The 17,170-nt window shown below is 28.3% G+C and overlaps 3 protein-coding genes across 3 annotated transcripts; all 3 read left to right on the top strand.

Moving 5' to 3' along the window:
- The first annotated feature begins 1,220 nt into the window (after window positions 1-1,220).
- Window positions 1,221-2,016, top strand: LOC124941654 (transcription factor bHLH118-like). Its single transcript, XM_047481997.1, has 2 exons — window positions 1,221-1,534; window positions 1,606-2,016. Exons 1-2 carry the CDS (start codon window positions 1,235-1,237, stop codon window positions 2,014-2,016), a joined length of 711 nt encoding a protein of 236 aa, XP_047337953.1. The 5' UTR covers window positions 1,221-1,234.
- Window positions 2,017-6,348: 4,332 nt separating this feature from the next.
- On the top strand, window positions 6,349-7,580 carry LOC124941652 (expansin-A18-like). Its single transcript, XM_047481995.1, has 3 exons — window positions 6,349-6,553; window positions 6,640-6,955; window positions 7,268-7,580. Exons 1-3 carry the CDS (start codon window positions 6,349-6,351, stop codon window positions 7,578-7,580), a joined length of 834 nt encoding a protein of 277 aa, XP_047337951.1.
- Window positions 7,581-9,440: 1,860 nt separating this feature from the next.
- Window positions 9,441-16,080, top strand: LOC124942132 (ubiquitin carboxyl-terminal hydrolase MINDY-1-like). The gene is made up of 12 exons (XM_047482559.1): window positions 9,441-9,683; window positions 9,823-9,947; window positions 10,037-10,143; window positions 10,247-10,334; window positions 11,783-12,887; window positions 12,975-13,029; window positions 13,780-13,861; window positions 14,012-14,092; window positions 14,583-14,687; window positions 14,774-14,823; window positions 15,287-15,413; window positions 15,709-16,080. Exons 1-12 carry the CDS (start codon window positions 9,551-9,553, stop codon window positions 15,781-15,783), a joined length of 2,133 nt encoding a protein of 710 aa, XP_047338515.1. The 5' UTR covers window positions 9,441-9,550; the 3' UTR covers window positions 15,784-16,080.
- Window positions 16,081-17,170: the final 1,090 nt, after the last annotated feature.

Genomic DNA, 17,170 nt, shown 5'->3' with positions numbered 1-17,170 from the left:
AGCATAATTAGAGGGTATTAGTAATAAAAGATCTATCAATGGTTGAGAGTGTTCTAATTATAAATCTGAAACGAAAATTTTAATCCAACTAAATGAACCAAACAAAGCAAAGTATAACACAAACTCAAAATTGAGTGATGAGAATTAAAATACCCTCCAACACTAAAAAAAAGTCATCAAAAGAGTCCATTAAAATTATCTTTTCAATACTCTAGCAATGTAGCCCAATGATAAGAGTTGGCTTAAAAGACTAAAATGTAACGTGTTCGATTTTCTCTAGTCGTCATGTTAGTTCTTCTTTAATTTTAAAATAAAAATGAGATTTTTAATTTTTTTGATTTTTTTTTTCTATATAAAAAAATGAGGAAAAAAAATTCATTTATATTTTAATTCTCATTAAATTCAAAATATAGTTACACGTGATAAATTAATTAATAAATATTATAAAATCAAAATAAATAATTGATGTTTTAGATATCAAATTGTATAACAATTTAAAAAAAAAATAAAACTTTCAATGGAAAAGATCTAACTATGAAATAATTTGTCGAGAGTTCTTCAAAAATAGTCATTTGAGTTTTTAAATGATAATTGTTAAACTAGAGTAAGTCAAATAATTATTGAAAGGTGTGAAACAAATATCTCCCAAATATTTTGAGTTGTAGTTAAAATTGTTTTTAATTGATAGTTAACAAACAACGTCGAATAAAGTTCTGCAAAAAAAAAGTAATAAATTCATACAAAAAAAAATAAAAGATTATTTATAAATTTTATTGAAAAAGTAAAAAGTAAAAAAACTTCTAATAGGATGATTTCATCTCTTTTATTGTTAATAATGGATAGATAATACTAAAAAAAAGATAATCAACACAATAAAAAATTATAAGCAACAAATAATTCATTAACGATTGAGATTATTCAATATGAGATAAAATATCGATAGGACTAATGAGATATATATCGAACAAAACATAACATTAACTCAAATTTTAAATCTGAACGATTTAACAAAAAAAAAAAAAAAAAAAATTAAAAAAGATCGAGATAAAATTTGAATAATTATAATTATATAATTTCAAAAGATAAATTTTCCAAACATCTATCTCTAAATTTATGACTTCTAGAGGGACCCCTTCTAGACACTCAAAACCCCAATTCATTTTATTTATAAATTTAAAGTTTTTCATGCTGTTTCTTCATCTTCATCAATCCATCTTCTAGAGAGATAAAAAAAATGGACTATCTCAATCCAGTCTTCTCAATCGATCAAGTTGATGATTTCTTACAATTCTCTCCCTCTCCTCCCTTACCTCCACTAAACCCTCCTTCAAATTCAAGTCGTCGCCGGAAATACCCAATAGCCATTTCCGATCATCAACACGACAATGTTACCGACAACATCAAAAACCCAATTGAAAACAACACTAAGAAGAAGAAGAAGATTCTGCATAGAGATGTAGAAAGACAGAGAAGACAAGAAATGACTACCCTTTATCGTTCACTCCGATCTCTACTTCCACTAGATTACATAAAGGTTGATTCTTTATTTCATTTCTTCAATTCCATTTTCATTACCAAAATGTAAAAATCAAATCTTGATTTCAGGGAAAGAGATCGATTTCAGATCAAATGAATGAAGCAGTTAAGTATGTTAGAGATTTGCAGAAGAATATTGAGTTGTTGAATGAGAAAAGAGATGAGTTATTAAGAAGTGATTTTACTTTTGTTAGTTCTTCAATGGAGTATTGTAATTCACATCCTAAGTGTGAAATAAAGGTTCAATCTTGCAGTGGAAATGTGGAGGTTATTGTCAATACGCCGGCGCCGGAGATCGGAGGTTTGCCGGTGTCGAGAATTGTTGGAGCTTTAATGGAGGAGGAGATGATGGTTGTGAATTCACAGTCTACAAAAGTGAATGAAAGATTGATTCATTGCATTCAATGTGAAATAGTTAATGAAAAGAAGATTGACTTATCTAAGCTAAAAGAGAAATTAGAATGGTTAATTTGTTTATAAATTAAGTTTATGTTACCTTTTACTGTTATTTTATATATTTTTTTCTTTGGAAAACCCACTTTCATTTAAATTTGTTTAGCCAATAAATATTGATAAAGAGTAATATTTGATTATGGTTGAGTTTTAAAAAATCAACTAAACAATCATTGGCAATAGGTCTAAAAAAAGTATAGAAAACCCTTGATTTATTTAAAATATATTGATTGGGGTGATTTAAAAAAAATGTTAAAAATATTAATTTATAATAATAAATTATTTTATTTTATTTAAATAAAAGGTATTTAAATAATTTGATAAGCGTAATCTTTTAATATCTTAAAAATTATTATATATTAATACATATTTAAATAATTATTTACTTAATAAAATCCAAAGAATATATTAAACATGTAGGTTCAAAGTAGACCCATTATTGACAAATATTAAAAAGGATAGTGGCCATTGTTTGTAGGGTTATTGGAAAATGAACTTGTTATTTTCAAATATAACTTATTATGGGTAAGAAGTAAACTATTTGAGTTATTTTTGATAAATTGAATAGAATGTCTTTATTATTTAATATTAAAAAAATATTATTATAAATAAATATAATTTAATATTTTGATTATAATTTAAAGGGGTAATTGGTATTTCACCACTTAAATTTTGAAATCAGTTCTCAAATTTTATCTTAAAATAAGTGTTTTATTTTATTTTATTTTATTTATATTACTATTAAATAATTATAAAATATATCCCTAACTAATTTTACAAGTTAGAACTAAATATATATATATATATATATATATATTATTAACTTACATATATTGACATAATACTCTAAACATTTTAACTAAATTGTTAAGTAAAAGTTACATCATAAAATAAAACAATCATAAACTCAAAATCTGTAAAATCTCAAGCAGCCCAAAATGTAATTATTGAGAAACCTACATCAAATTAATAGTAAACATGTTAATGATTTTTCATTGATATTTTATTTATTTTTAAAAGTTCAATAAATAAAAATAATAATAACAAAAAGACAAGAGAAAGATAAGGAGGTCCATTAATTGCTAAATGTCCTTTAACAAAGCCTGGTAAGTCTACCAGAGCTTGGACAGATAATGGGCTAGATTTAGTTTTATTTTTATGTGATAGTGTATTGAGCTGAGTTCCTCTGCTACTAAATCTTCCCCTTTTCCTCTCTCACCGCGGAAAGGGGTAAATCAGTAAATACATATTTTATTTTATTTTTTACTTTTTTTAATATTAAAATTTGTATGGAAGAACACTGGAACATCTAATATTCGGTAGCAGAGGATCTGTGTGTAGTTTATTAGCTAGAAATATGTAACAACTAGTAATAATAATAAAGCTCAATTAAACCATCCTAAAAAATGTTATTGAGAAATTTGAAAAATCAATTTCTTGTTGGCTAACTTCTTTAGTATTGGAAGAGGGTGTCTTGTTTTTCTTCTATCACTCTGATTTGAATTAGTATTGTGTTTTGTTTGGTGCGACAACGGGTTAAGTTGGATCGAATTATTCATTCTGAATTTTTATAATTCAAATAATATTTTCAGTTATTGGTGGGTAGTTTGATGCTTACCTTCCAATTGTCTTGATGATCATTTTTCGAGTTCGTGTATCTCCACTTCTAGGCTAACAAGACAATGTTATGAGATCTAAAATTACTTTTTTTTTTTTTTAAATAAAGAGTCACTAAAACTAGTATTTAAATTGGAAACAGTCTGATAGGTATTCTTCCATTATTTTGAGGAATTTTTTATTTTGATGATATATATTATCATTGACAAAACATTTTTCGGCGTTGATTACCAATCATTGATGTCGCTCATAATATTTGGTAGAGATTTTTCTGACATCGTTTGATTAGTTTTTTAGACTTACTTTATATTATCAATTATTGTTCCTGATTTTTGTAGACACCCTAAATAAATAATAATATTGTTGGAAATTTTCTATTAGAATTTTAATTATTATAAATTTGTTATATTATTTAACTTCTAGATTATTGTTTAAGTGTTTTGATTTTATTGATGTTATTTTATAATTTAATTTTTTATATATAAATTTTTATTTAAATTAATGATAATTAATTTTGGGTAAGAAAATGTTTGGAAATAGAGTTTTATTGATATTTGATTTTTTGTTTTAAAAAAAAAAATTGATTGATAAAGTAGATGAGGTATTTGAGGTTTTTTTTTTTAAATTATTACAAGGGCCTTCTAAGAGATAATTGAATCCGCCGCATGATCTTTTAAGAAGCATTTTAAAGATTTTTTTAATTATTAAAATATCTTAATATATTTAAAATTTAAATTAAATAAAAGTAAAATAAAAATATATTAATATTTTAATTAATAAATTATTAATTTAATAAATAAATAAATAAAATAACGATGTGATATTTTTTTATATCATTTTATATATAAAAAAATTTCAAATGAAACGAGAGTAGGGGAAAATGATCTTACTAATAATATATATATTTTTAGATAAATAGTTTCCAACACAAATAAATAATGAGAAAAAGTCAATATTGAATCATTGATATTTTTATGGTGTTGATTTATAGAAGAAATAGAAAATATTAAACATTTGTTTCTAGAAAAAATATAGGCCGGTGGTGGGTGCCTCATCTAAAATAAAGATAATTATTTAATTTATGAAGAGACTAACTTTTTTTTATATATTAATTTATTTTATTTGTCGACCTTAATTTACACATCTTACCAAATCAAACATTAAACTAATATTATGTCTTTATATGTATATGTGATTTGCCCGCACGTCATGAATTTTTTTCTTTCTTTTTTTTAAATTAAAGGACAAATTTCACATAATATGATCATGTCTAATTTAGCTATTTATTTGCATATTGTTTTTGGGTTATTTTATCATTATTTATTTTGTATGCATTTTTTTTTAAAACTTGTATATTATGATTAGATAAAATTATACAAAATTTGTCTAATGAACAATGGGTGATTTAGAAGGGGTATTATGATAAAACTAATTAATAACTAGGATTTGACCCTCAATTTCTTATAATAATTCATTTTACAATGAATTTTGTAAACTTATTTTTAATATGCCAACTACAACTTCACACATTTTATTTAAAGTTTAATGGTAACATATTTAATTCAAGGAATATTTATTTGCCATGTGGCACCTAAAATTGTCCAAATACAGTGCAGTGTATTTAAATTATTGATTTTGATTATACATGTATAATTGTCAGATTACTTGAATTCACAAACTCCTGTCCTTCAAAATTCGAACCAATAATTTAAACAATAGTGGTATGCACACTCTAATCTTGTTTGGATAATTTTAGGTGCCACATGTCAAATATTATAATTAGAATATTTTCATAAAATGAATCCCGTTTAACCAATAGATCAAAATCAGGTTCCTTAAATGACCCAAAATAAATTAATCATTTAGGTCAGGGACTCGATTCATCTGAAAACGCTTTAAATTTAAGCGGGAGCCCATAGTTATGAGTGTCAAGTTAGTTCTCCTTTAATTCTTAAAAAAATCATCATCTTTGTTATATTTTTCTTTTGTAAATTTTGTGTTGTCCTTTTTTACTTAACTTATTTATTTTTTGGTAGGGTTTTGTATAAGTGAATTTGTAATTTAACTTATTTTGTTTTATGTTTATGTCATTTTAATATGAAATAAAAAGATGTGATATTAATTATGTCAGTTTAAATCAGGTTGAGTTCGAGTTGAGTCGGAACAATCGGGTCGGATTCAGAATAATTACAAATTAACATGTTAGGTTCATGTTAGAGATTTTAACCCGAATTACTAAACATGATTAATGTTAGTATCGCTAAACTTATTTTCACTGCAATTTTGAAAACAATTTTAATTAACTTAATGTATAGTTAATTATACCCTTTTGTAAGGTCAATTTTTTTATGACTTGCTTATAATTTAACTACATGCATGGAGCCTCTTTAAAAATCCTCAAAACTCCATTTGGATTATTTATTTATAGATAATAATGTAATTTTTGTTTTATTTTGTATAAACAATATTTGTTGAATCATTCTTATTAATAAACTTAACAAATGTAATCATAATTTCATAATACAAACTCAAAAAGTACAAATAAAAAGCTAAATTTCTCATTAATTATTTAAGCAAAATAAGATATATATATGTATGTTGATCAAAATTAAAAGGGAACGTGCGGGCATGTCACATATACATATATAGACATAATATTAATTTAATGTTTGATTTTGTAAGATGTACAAATTATATATAAAGGTTTGCTTACCTTAATTTAGAGGCAATCAAATTAACACCATGGCAAGGAGTTTAAGCTTCATCTCTTCAACTAATTCCTTCTCTTCAATTCCATGGCCTTTAATATTGTTCATTGTTGTTATAAGCACATTACCAATATTGCCCTCGGTTGATGCCGCCGGCTATGGTTATGGCTTCCAACCAGGTAAATGGCAACTCGCCCATGCCACCTTTTACGGCGACGAAACTGCCTCCGAAACCATGGGTAAGTATAAAGAGTCGTTTCTTGAGAATGTCATAGATTCGAGTCTTCATATATATAACTAATCTGTCCTACCTTTTGACATGTAGGTGGGGCATGTGGATACGGAAACTTGTATAGCACCGGTTATGGTACCGCGACAGCGGCCTTGAGTTCGGTTCTCTTTAAGAATGGTTACTCGTGTGGTGAATGTTTTGAGATGAAATGTACACAATCGAAATATTGCTACACGGGTTACCCTTCTATGGTTATAACCGGGACTAACCTATGCCCACCTAATTGGAACCAGGATTCCAATAATGGTGGTTGGTGTAACCCGCCCCGTACCCACTTCGATCTCTCCAAGCCCGCATTTATGAAGATCGCCCAATGGAAGGCCGGTATCATACCCGTTATGTATAGAAGGTAATGCCAAATTACCATAATACCCCTTAGGTCATTTATTTTTTGATTATCGTGTTTTCAAAATATTTATTTGAAAACAGATTGTCTCAAATTCGATTGATTCCCACTAAAAATGTCTTAGCATGAGTGAAAAAAAACTAAAAAATAACATTTGTAGCCATGGTGAGACATATATTCAATAACAACAGTTACCCACTCAAGCCATACACATTTTAAAATGTAAAATTACCTAAATACCCCTAGGTCATTGTAATAGGATTGTTCTATAAAAACTAGTTTTTGTTACTATAAACAATATTCTTGTTTTTATAGGGTGGCTTGTGTTAGAAAAGGTGGAATTCGGTTCCAATTCCAAGGAAACGGGTATTGGCTTTTGGTGTACGTGATGAATGTAGGTGGGGCTGGTGATGTTTCGGCAATGTGGGTGAAGGGAACAAAAACCGGTTGGATAAGCATGAGTCACAACTGGGGAGCGTCTTACCAAGCATTTACGACACTAACTGGACAAGCTTTGTCGTTTAAGATCACCTCATACACCACAAAACAAACTATTATCGCTTATAATGTTGCTCCTTCCAATTGGTATGCGGGCATGACTTACCAAGCCACCACCAACTTTTATTGATCGATATTCTTTTCATCTTGACAATTGTAATTTCTCGATATTTATATTTTGAGACTTATCCATATACTTGTAATCCTCGGTACATCTATAATTTACCGTCTCCATTGGAGTTCCATTTATATTTTTCTTACAAGTTTTCTTATTTGTTTTGTAATCTTATGCAATAGTATTGGAGCAAGAATTGTAGGCAAATATTTTGAATTTTGTTGAACAAGGATATTTGTGTTTTTAAATTTCAAAACTCAATTTCAAATAAACAAATAGTATATATATTCATATTGAATTGAACATTGTAGGTTGGTGTGAATAATAAAAAAAAATATATAGATATATTATATATATATATATATATATATATATATGTTTTTTTTTAAATACCCAAAATTAAAAAATATCATTAACCTCTAATTTAACAAATTTAAGTCTACAAGGGTTTATTTAAGAATTTTTTTAGTTTTCACTAAAAAAAAATAATTTATGTTTGAGGAGAGATTACAAAGTGTCATGTTAGATTATTAAAAAAAACAACTTACAATTAATCTACTTTTCCATTGAAAATAATCAAAGAACATATAATAACTACAGTTAAATATTATTTATAATGTCATACGATGTAGGAGATTAAATTCGAAAACCTGCATATTAATGTGGAACCTTATTGTTTTTTAAATATTTTTTTAAACAATTTTTTTTTATATATTTTTTTATTAAATGTATCTTCTTTTAAAAAATAAATTCATTTTTTTTTAATTATCCATTCTATATAGACTTGTAGATTTGCTATCTTTATTTTGAAGATTAAGTGGTTATACGTGTAGACATGTAGGAGTAGTTAACTAAGTCCTTAATATATTATTAACATTATTTAATTATGAAGTGGTTTTGGTGTGTGTATATATATATAATATATTAATGTTACATCATCTTACTTTTTCTAATAATATTGAATATGTGTTGTACAAGTCATTTTAATAATTATTTATTTATTTATTTATAATAAGTTGTGTTTAATACTATTTTTTAATTCGAAATTATTTGTAGTGTGTAGCACTATTAATATTTTATTTATTTTGTTTTGTGTGACCCAAAATTGATTTTAGAGTGTCTAGCATTACATGCAGGGGAAGCCTATAATTTGAAAAAAAAAATTATTTAACTTGTTATATTTTATATTATTTTAAAAATATTAATAATTTTATTATATTTAAATATATAGTTTAGTTGATTAAATTATATAATAATTTTTTTAAGAGGTTTTAGATTGAGGAATATTAGGCGGACTGTATTGGTTGTCTTCACTAGGGCCGATACTGACTACGTAACAAATGGAAGTCCCGATGTTCAACCTATTTTTAGCTAATGTTTATCATTCTCATCCCGTTTTATTTTAAATATTTTTTTATTACTATTTTCACCCGGTTCAATTTATGAGAATCTCGTGAAACGTTATTTATAACATATTTTTTAAAAATATATATAAACAATTTTTAATATAATATATATCGTAATATATTAAAAATTCAAGTTATTATAAATAAACAAATTTATAGAGAACAATTAAGAGAACAATTTTTATTTGCAACCTAGAATATTATGGAGGGAATACTTATTTTAAATGATAATGATTATATATAAATTCTTCTTACTATATTTCTATATTGTTATAATTGATTATACTCTTTAATCAATACCATATTTGTGGTTACCATCAATATTAATTTTCATAAAATATAACATTTAAATTTGAATAAAACATATACTTATAATTTAAAGTTGAAAAAAAAAATTTGCAAGATCTAAAGAAAAGCTCATTCTAGACTGTATATGAGAGAATTCATACAAATCCTTTCTCTCTCACACACATACAAATTTCCAAGAACAGATTCATAATTTCATACTTCTCTCAAGAATTCCTATTTCTAAGATCATCTTTCCATGCATCTACAGATTCATCTTCCACAGTCGTAGAAATGGAATCAAACAAGCCAACAGATGAACCGGAGAAGGAAATGTTGCATAAGATCAAGATGATTCACTTCTTAGGCCGCTCAACTCCGATCATTCTTCAGAACGACAATGGACCGTGTCCTCTCCTCGCAATCTGTAACAATCTCTCTCTCTTTATTGATTTCCTAGGGTTACGATGAACAATTTATCAATTCTATTCCATTATTTGTTTAAGAAGATCGAATTCATGATTTATATGCTTATTTAGATAACTATTGATATTTACTTGGTATAGGTAATGTTTTGTTGTTGAAGAATAATTTGAACTTGAGTTTAAGTCAGGATGTAACGGAAGTTCGTCAGGAACAGTTGCTTCAACTAGTTGCTGAACGGTTAATTGATTCAAACAGTAATGTTAATGTAATTTACTTTTTCTTCTGTGAAAACTGAAAAGTGAAGTTAATGATGGTTCATTGTTATGCAATTTACTTGTTGAACTTGGATGACAGGATAAAGATGCAGGGTATGTTGAAAATCAACAACAGAACATCTCTGATGCTATCGATTTACTTCATCGATTAGCAACTGGTATTGATGTGAATCTAAGATTTAGAAGGTATGTTTATAATTTTTTCATTCTGTGGGTATTTGTTATAGTTTGGTGAGTTATCGTGATGTTTAATTGACTTTTACTGTTATTTTTTTCATGTTTTTGGCAGGATAGATGATTTTGAATTTACCTGCGAGTGCACAATATTTGATCTGTTGGATATTCCGTTGTATCATGGTTGGATAGTTGATCCTCAGGTTTTTACTCCAAACTCGTCGTTTGAACCACTATATACCATATATTTGTTTGAACTTTCCTTTGCCACCTCATCTGTTTTTTGTTGATGTGATGAAAATGTTTTTTTCCCCTATAATCTGCATAATATTTGATTGGGAAAGCATGTACTGTAAACTTATGTGTGGGACATAAAGAAATATAAGGAGGACATGCTATTCAGGAAGCTATTGGCTGATTGGATAGACAGATAGAGATAAGCTTCAATTTGGATGAGTTAAATGTCGGGGTGCTAGTAATAATATATTTCACATTAATGGAGTTAAGGATAGACGTGTCAGCATGATTAACCTATCATGATTCTTATATATTGTTTTACGTTGTTGGCATGATTACGCCATTTCTTGATTGTTTTGTTTGTGGCAGTTACATTTGGTATCTGTACACTAGGCCTTTCCAAAACTCTTGATTTAGCGATTAATTATGTAAATCCCATGCATTAAAATTCTGATGTTACATAATCCTTGTTAGGATAAATTATTGAATGTTGTAGTTAACAGTCTGATAACTAATTGGTTAGTAACTTAGGTGTCTTCAAAACTAAAATTTAGGTCGCTTAATAGTCTGTTTTCTGGTGGTTGTCCTTATGGAAATTAAACCATAATAAACATCTGGACTCACCAAAAAACATACAAACTTAGGGCTTGTTTGATAAACCACCCTCACATCACCAATAGGCAATAACTTCTTCTATCACATCATTAATAAAAATCCCAAATTATCCTCTTATAACATTAAAATATTAAATACAAAAGATATTTTAGTCATCTAAACCAAATAAACCTAAATAATGCACTTTTTCATCAAGCAAGTTTTTCTCCAAAGATACAAAAACTGATTTATTTCGAAAAACCCTACATCGAACAAGCTCTAAGTTGGTGCCACTGTATCTAGACTAATCCTGTCTATTGGCATAGTAATATCATTTTGTGGATCAGTAAGGTCAGGTTGTGCGGGTTAACACACTTTAGACACCTAAATGACTTGTCTAGACGCGGTTCGTGGGACTTGAGAGTTTTTTTCATTCTTCTGTTCTTGGCTTTTCTGCTTACTAGATGTGTATATACATCTCCTTTGGCAATAACTGCTTGTTATTTTATTTTATTACTATTATTTTATTTTATTTTTGCTAAAACTGGTTGTTATTTGATTAAAGCATTAAATGCTAACACTGAGTCTTCACTGAGCAACCATTTGACTTTGTAAGTTATAGATACTTTTGAATCGTTGTGGTGAAGGCTGTTGAACATCTGTTGCCCTTCTATATTTATGTAGTATTTTCTTTCTACTTGAAGTGCCTTTGTCCCTGTTCAATTACTATTATCTTTAGTCTTTTGAGCAGGAATATTTTTTAAGTTTTTTTTTTTAATTCTATGATACAATTCACATGTTTTTACAAATGTTATGCCAGGACATTGATACCGCAGATGCAATAGGCTCAAAGTCATATAACACCCTTGTGGAGGAGCTTGTTGACCTTGATGATTCAGTTGAAGTTGCTGCCACTACAGCAGCAACTATGGGTGTTCCTTCACCATCCCTTTCTAGAGAAACATCTTTTGACAATTCTTCTGACCCTGTCTTTGATCACCATCAAATGAGAAAAGGAGATAAGGAGGAAGAAGAAGAGTTGTCGAGAGTCTTGAGATTATCAAAGTGTTCTGAACCTTCAAATGATGCACCCGTTTCAAGTAACGATGGAGAGAATGTGGCCACTGGTTTCAATGAAAGCACATGTTTGAAGAAGTCTGAACCTTCCGATGATGTACTAGTTTCAAGTCACAATGGAGAGAGTGTGGCGACTGGCTTCAATGAAATCACGTGTTTGAAGAAGTCTGAAACTTTAGATGACATACCAGATTCTAGTCATGATGGAGATAATTTGGCAACTGGCTTCAATGGAAGCACATATTTGAAGAAGTCTGAACCTATTGTAGTTCAAAACGAAGTATCAGATCAGCAAGAGCATCTCTTCACTACAGATCCCATAGACTTGACCAATATTAGTAGTCAGGTGATTAATGAAGAAATAGCTTATGATGGTGCTTGTTCTAAAGCTGACCAAGAAAGCATAGTTGTAACATTACCTTGTGAAAAAACTAATACAGATACGAGCAAGAAAGAGTGTGTGATATCTGAATCTTCCATAATGGACACTGCCGATGAGAATCATACACACGAACCAAATTGCGACGAAAATGTTCTGAATGAACTTACTTCTAAAATCGGTAACATTGGGATTGAAGATGGTGAACATCTGTCTGAAGAACATGTTGGTTCAGATTCTTCTTTAGACAGAAGACAACACGAAGTCCCTAATGTTATCATTTCTAATGATGTTGATGATAGTAAGCCTATTTATGAAGGAGCGGAATGCATATTGGAGTCAGCTATAGCAGTTAATCAAATTCGCGAGCCTGTATATGAAGGGGAGGCAGTTCTTTCAGAACAAGTTGAGAAAAGTAAAGAAGATTCCAATAATGGAATTTCCACATGCAAAATAAATCGTGAACAAGGTATAATAAAGAAGATAACATTCTATATTTGTGTTGAACTGCTCCAAAAGATTTTATTCATATCCTGCTGCTTATTTTTTCTAATAGGAGAGTTGATCAAGAGCTTTTTGGAGACCAATGCTAGTCAGTTAACAATTCATGGGTATGTTAATGATTTTCTCTCTTTTAAACTGTGCATTTTCTTTTGTTCTCTTAGGAACGTCATTTGGTATGATAAAACTGAAAAATTAAGTGTTGAATGTAGTATACTGATTTTTCAAGTGCAGAACTAGTTAAGTGTGAAAAATAAATGTTGAATAAATCAAATGAAAATATCTGAATTTAAGTACTTGTTGTATAAGTTGGTTTAATAAAATATGGAACTATTTAGGGACAGTACTTAAATACTATTTTACCATTATATGGTGACGTAATTCGATTAATTTTCAAGGGTTAAAATTGTCTTTTGTACCATCTTACTAAAACTGTTACTAATACTGAGTTAAGTGATTCATAACTTATTGAATTAAGTCAGATTTCATTTGAATAAATCAAATGAAAATATCTGAATTTAAGTACTTGATGTATAAGTTGGTTTAATAAAATATGGAACTATTTAGGGACAGTACTTAAATACTATTTTACCATTATCTAGTGACGTAATTCGATTAATTTTCAAGGGTTAAAATGGTCTTTTGTACTATCTTACTAAAACTGTTACTAATACTGAGTTAAGTGATTCATAACTTATTGAATTAAGTCAGATTTTATAGCTTTATTTGTTTAGTTTAATTTGAGCTGAGTCTACATAATTAAGCTTAGATAAAATATTCTTGTTCAAATAAGCACTTAAATATTTTGATTAAGTAATAAGCCATGTTATAACTGATAAATCTTTTTTTTTCCTGTTTAGCCTACTTTCCCTACAAGACGGATTGAAAGAAAGAGAGCTCTGTGTTTTTTTCCGCAATAATCACTTCAACACGATGTTCAAGGTTGGTCATAATTTTTTTGGTAATTTTGTGATCAGTATTGTGGAGGTTGAGTTGCCAACACAGTGCATGATTCCACAATGACATTTTTGAATAGTTTTCCATATGAATATGACCTATTAAAATATATCTTCTTTTTATCTGGGTTTGCAGTTTGATGGTGAACTGTACATTTTGGCAACGGACCAGGGATATATAAACCAGCCTGATTTGGTTTGGGAAAAGCTAAATGAGGTTACATTTCCCCCCCTTTTTGTGTTATATAGAGCCACTTCCTTATACTGTAATTCTCCATTATGCTTGGTAATGAAACACGATGATTCTTCCTCTTTCATTTCCCCTTCTTCCTTTTTGTAACTAGAGAAACTTTGATAGAAACTGGAAACAATATTAGATTCACTTTGATAGGGTTTAGGGATAGCTTTTAGTGGCAAAGAAGTTTGGATAGTTAAGGGACTTACTACCCTAAGGCTGAGGTTCATTCTCATTAAAAGTACCAAACTGAAGTGGGAGGTTATGGCGGTGGATAGTTGTGCTACTTCCCCCAGGGGATTAATCGAAGTGCGCTAAAAACTGACTCTAACACCCTGGTTACAAAAAAAAACTATTAGATGTCTTGACTCTTTTTTCTTTGCAATCCTGTGTTCATACTTGTGTGTTTACAGTTTTAGTTTTGTATCTTTGGTCTCCCTTGCATTCATTTGTCCTTTTGATAATTCTTCAGGTCAATGGGAACTCAATCTTCATGACTGGCAATTTTAAGGAATTCAAGATAGGCGATCAATCCGACAATACATGGAATGAACTAGATGTTTTGTCCAGTACATCGGTATGTTGCTTTTCATAGCACCATTTTCTTGGGACTAATATTTTTTCTTTTTCATTTGAAGCTTATATTGACTGTCTGTGTTTCAGACCTATCTCGCCAGCATTGATCCGTCTGTAAATGCAGATCCAGACTTCAAGTAATTATTCAATCACTTCTGCATTTGCTTGGATTTGTAGGTCTTTGTTGTGTTATTTCACACTGCTGGAAACTCGAAGGCCTTTGTTTGATGAAGGGTTATTTGAATTTAATCCAAATAACTCATTATCCCATCATCATTAATCAAATCATTGAATTCATCGACTAAAATACAAAGTTATCCTTACTTTATTTTCTATAACATTTTAGATATTTCAAGAAAACCCTACATCAAACAAGCTAGTCATTTCATAATCTTTCTTGAACTTATATGGTGTTCTTTTTTGGGAGAAGTCAATTAAATTGTTCCTGGTTCAAATTTCCATAATTGATGTTTTTGGATGGGGATCTAAATGGAAAACTGTCGTGACTAAGTTCTGTTTTCAAACGTGATCTCGTATATCTGTCAGAAAAAATAAGTATTTACAATTTGTCCTAATTTTTTTATTTTTTTTGCATGGCAGCTCTGATCTGCAGTTAGCAATTGCACTTCAGCAGCAGGAGTTTGAGGAGCAGCAGCCACAAACAAATGTGGAACGACGAAATTCTGTTACAAGTGATTCAAGGTTGATTACCGGACCTTCTCATCAGGTAAGGTTCTTCCATTTTTTTTTCTTTTACTCGGGTTTGTTTCCGAGGTAGCTAGCATGACCCCACTTTAAATGAGAACATTTTTAGTGAGAATCAAACCGAGGCATTTTGTCCCTTAGGTTAAACCCTTTCTTATAGTTTTTGATGTAAATGTTATTTTTGGAAAATTGAAATTCCTTTTATTTAAAATGAAATTGAGATTTGACACCACCAATAAACGTTTCTAAAAATCCACACTAGACTTTGTATTTAACATTTTATCTTCATTTCTCCTTTCGTTCGAAAATTTTTGCAGGTTCCACCGCGAAGCTCTCAGGTGACTTCCAGGCCGGAACCAAAACAGTCAAAGGAAAAGTGTAGTATCATGTGAAAAAACACAAACATGTTGATATATCGAATTATTTTTCTTCTTCTCGTACATAAAATGTGTGTATATGATATATCCATCCAAAACACAGGCGAAGACTGAGAGGACTTCTTCGCTTCCAAAGGTTCCAAACTTCCAAATTACGATTAGTCGATTACCCTTACTCGCATTCCTTTTGGTTGTTTTGATGTTTGGTCTAATCGATAAAGATAACTTGTTCAGACTACCTATTTACATTTTTGTTTTTGCTAATAATAACTACTTACAATATAGAATGAGTATACAATTCAGTGTTTTCTTCAACTTCTGGGTTATTTTGTATTTTCTGTAATGTTCATGGTTTCTTTGAACTTCTAATCAAGGTTCAGGGGATTTATTTGTTCTTTTCAAATTAAAAAAAAAATATATATATGAAAAATTTTCTTAAAAGGAAAAATTACGTTATCAGTAGAAAAGGTGCTATGAATTGTAATATTCTGGTTTAAAAGAAAGTAGTATATCATATTGCCAATAATGATTTTTAGTCCTCGTTTGGATTAAAATAATTTTACTATTTATTAAATATTATATTAATTTTTAATTTTATTGTATTTATTTTTTATAATGATTATTAAGTTTACTGTTTACATTTCCTAAGAGATTTTAAGACAAACCTCTTAATAATTCTGCACCGACACTTCACTCTATAGATTATTATTAATTTATTTTTTTAAATCATTTTTTTGTTTAGATTTTTAATTTTTAGTTGAAAGCATTTAATAATGTTTTTTTTATGTCTCTTGTTTAATTCAACTTGAACAAATATTAGATATAAAAAATTAATTATTTTCATATTTTGAAGTAGAGTCATATGAATATTACTGAAGAATTTTATAAAATAATAAATTATTTTGAATGAATTGTAGTTAATAATGTCAATTAAATTATATTGACTATTTATTGTCAATTATTGCATTGAATTGACTTTATTTCTTTTGCGAACACCTAGATCTTGTTGTTTAATATTTTTTGGGGATTTTTTTTTTATAAATTACCTTTATTATATCTTATATCTTAATCAATAAATCACTTATTTTATTCTTAAAAAGATTAATTTTAAATATAAAAAATTATAATAGTTCAATAACTTAAAATTTTAAATAATTTATTTTTTCATTAAACATAAATGTTTTGAGACAAAATCCCAATTTAAAAAAAAAAAAATCAATATGCAATAAACTCTAAGATATTCATTTTTTATTTTTATCTAAAATTCATTATTTTCTCAACTTAAACTTTATTTATCTCATCACTTATTTTATTCATGAAAATACATTTTTGTTTAATATACATCTATTAAAAGGGTATAATAATCATTAAATTTATAAAGACTAGTTTAAAAATAATTAAA

Source organism: Impatiens glandulifera, chromosome 6, assembly GCF_907164915.1.
Source record: "Impatiens glandulifera chromosome 6, dImpGla2.1, whole genome shotgun sequence".
Classification (NCBI taxonomy): Eukaryota; Viridiplantae; Streptophyta; class Magnoliopsida; order Ericales; family Balsaminaceae; genus Impatiens; species Impatiens glandulifera.
The sequence above is the reverse complement of the archived record's forward strand: the minus strand, read 5'-3'. Positions and strand labels throughout refer to the sequence as shown.

Excerpts from the sequence above, each read along its gene's own strand:
- LOC124941654 (XM_047481997.1), top strand. The coding sequence starts at position 1,235 with ATGGACTATCTCAATCCAGTCTTCTCAATCGATCAAGTTGATGATTTC. Across the intron at positions 1,535-1,605 it reads TTCCACTAGATTACATAAAG|GGAAAGAGATCGATTTCAGA; the intron begins GTTGATTCTTTA and ends TCTTGATTTCAG.
- LOC124941652 (XM_047481995.1), top strand. The coding sequence starts at position 6,349 with ATGGCAAGGAGTTTAAGCTTCATCTCTTCAACTAATTCCTTCTCTTCA. Across the intron at positions 6,554-6,639 it reads AACTGCCTCCGAAACCATGG|GTGGGGCATGTGGATACGGA; the intron begins GTAAGTATAAAG and ends TTTGACATGTAG. Across the intron at positions 6,956-7,267 it reads ATACCCGTTATGTATAGAAG|GGTGGCTTGTGTTAGAAAAG; the intron begins GTAATGCCAAAT and ends TTGTTTTTATAG.
- LOC124942132 (XM_047482559.1), top strand. The coding sequence starts at position 9,551 with ATGGAATCAAACAAGCCAACAGATGAACCGGAGAAGGAAATGTTGCAT. Across the intron at positions 9,948-10,036 it reads ATTCAAACAGTAATGTTAAT|GATAAAGATGCAGGGTATGT; the intron begins GTAATTTACTTT and ends CTTGGATGACAG. Across the intron at positions 14,824-15,286 it reads AATGCAGATCCAGACTTCAA|CTCTGATCTGCAGTTAGCAA; the intron begins GTAATTATTCAA and ends TTTGCATGGCAG.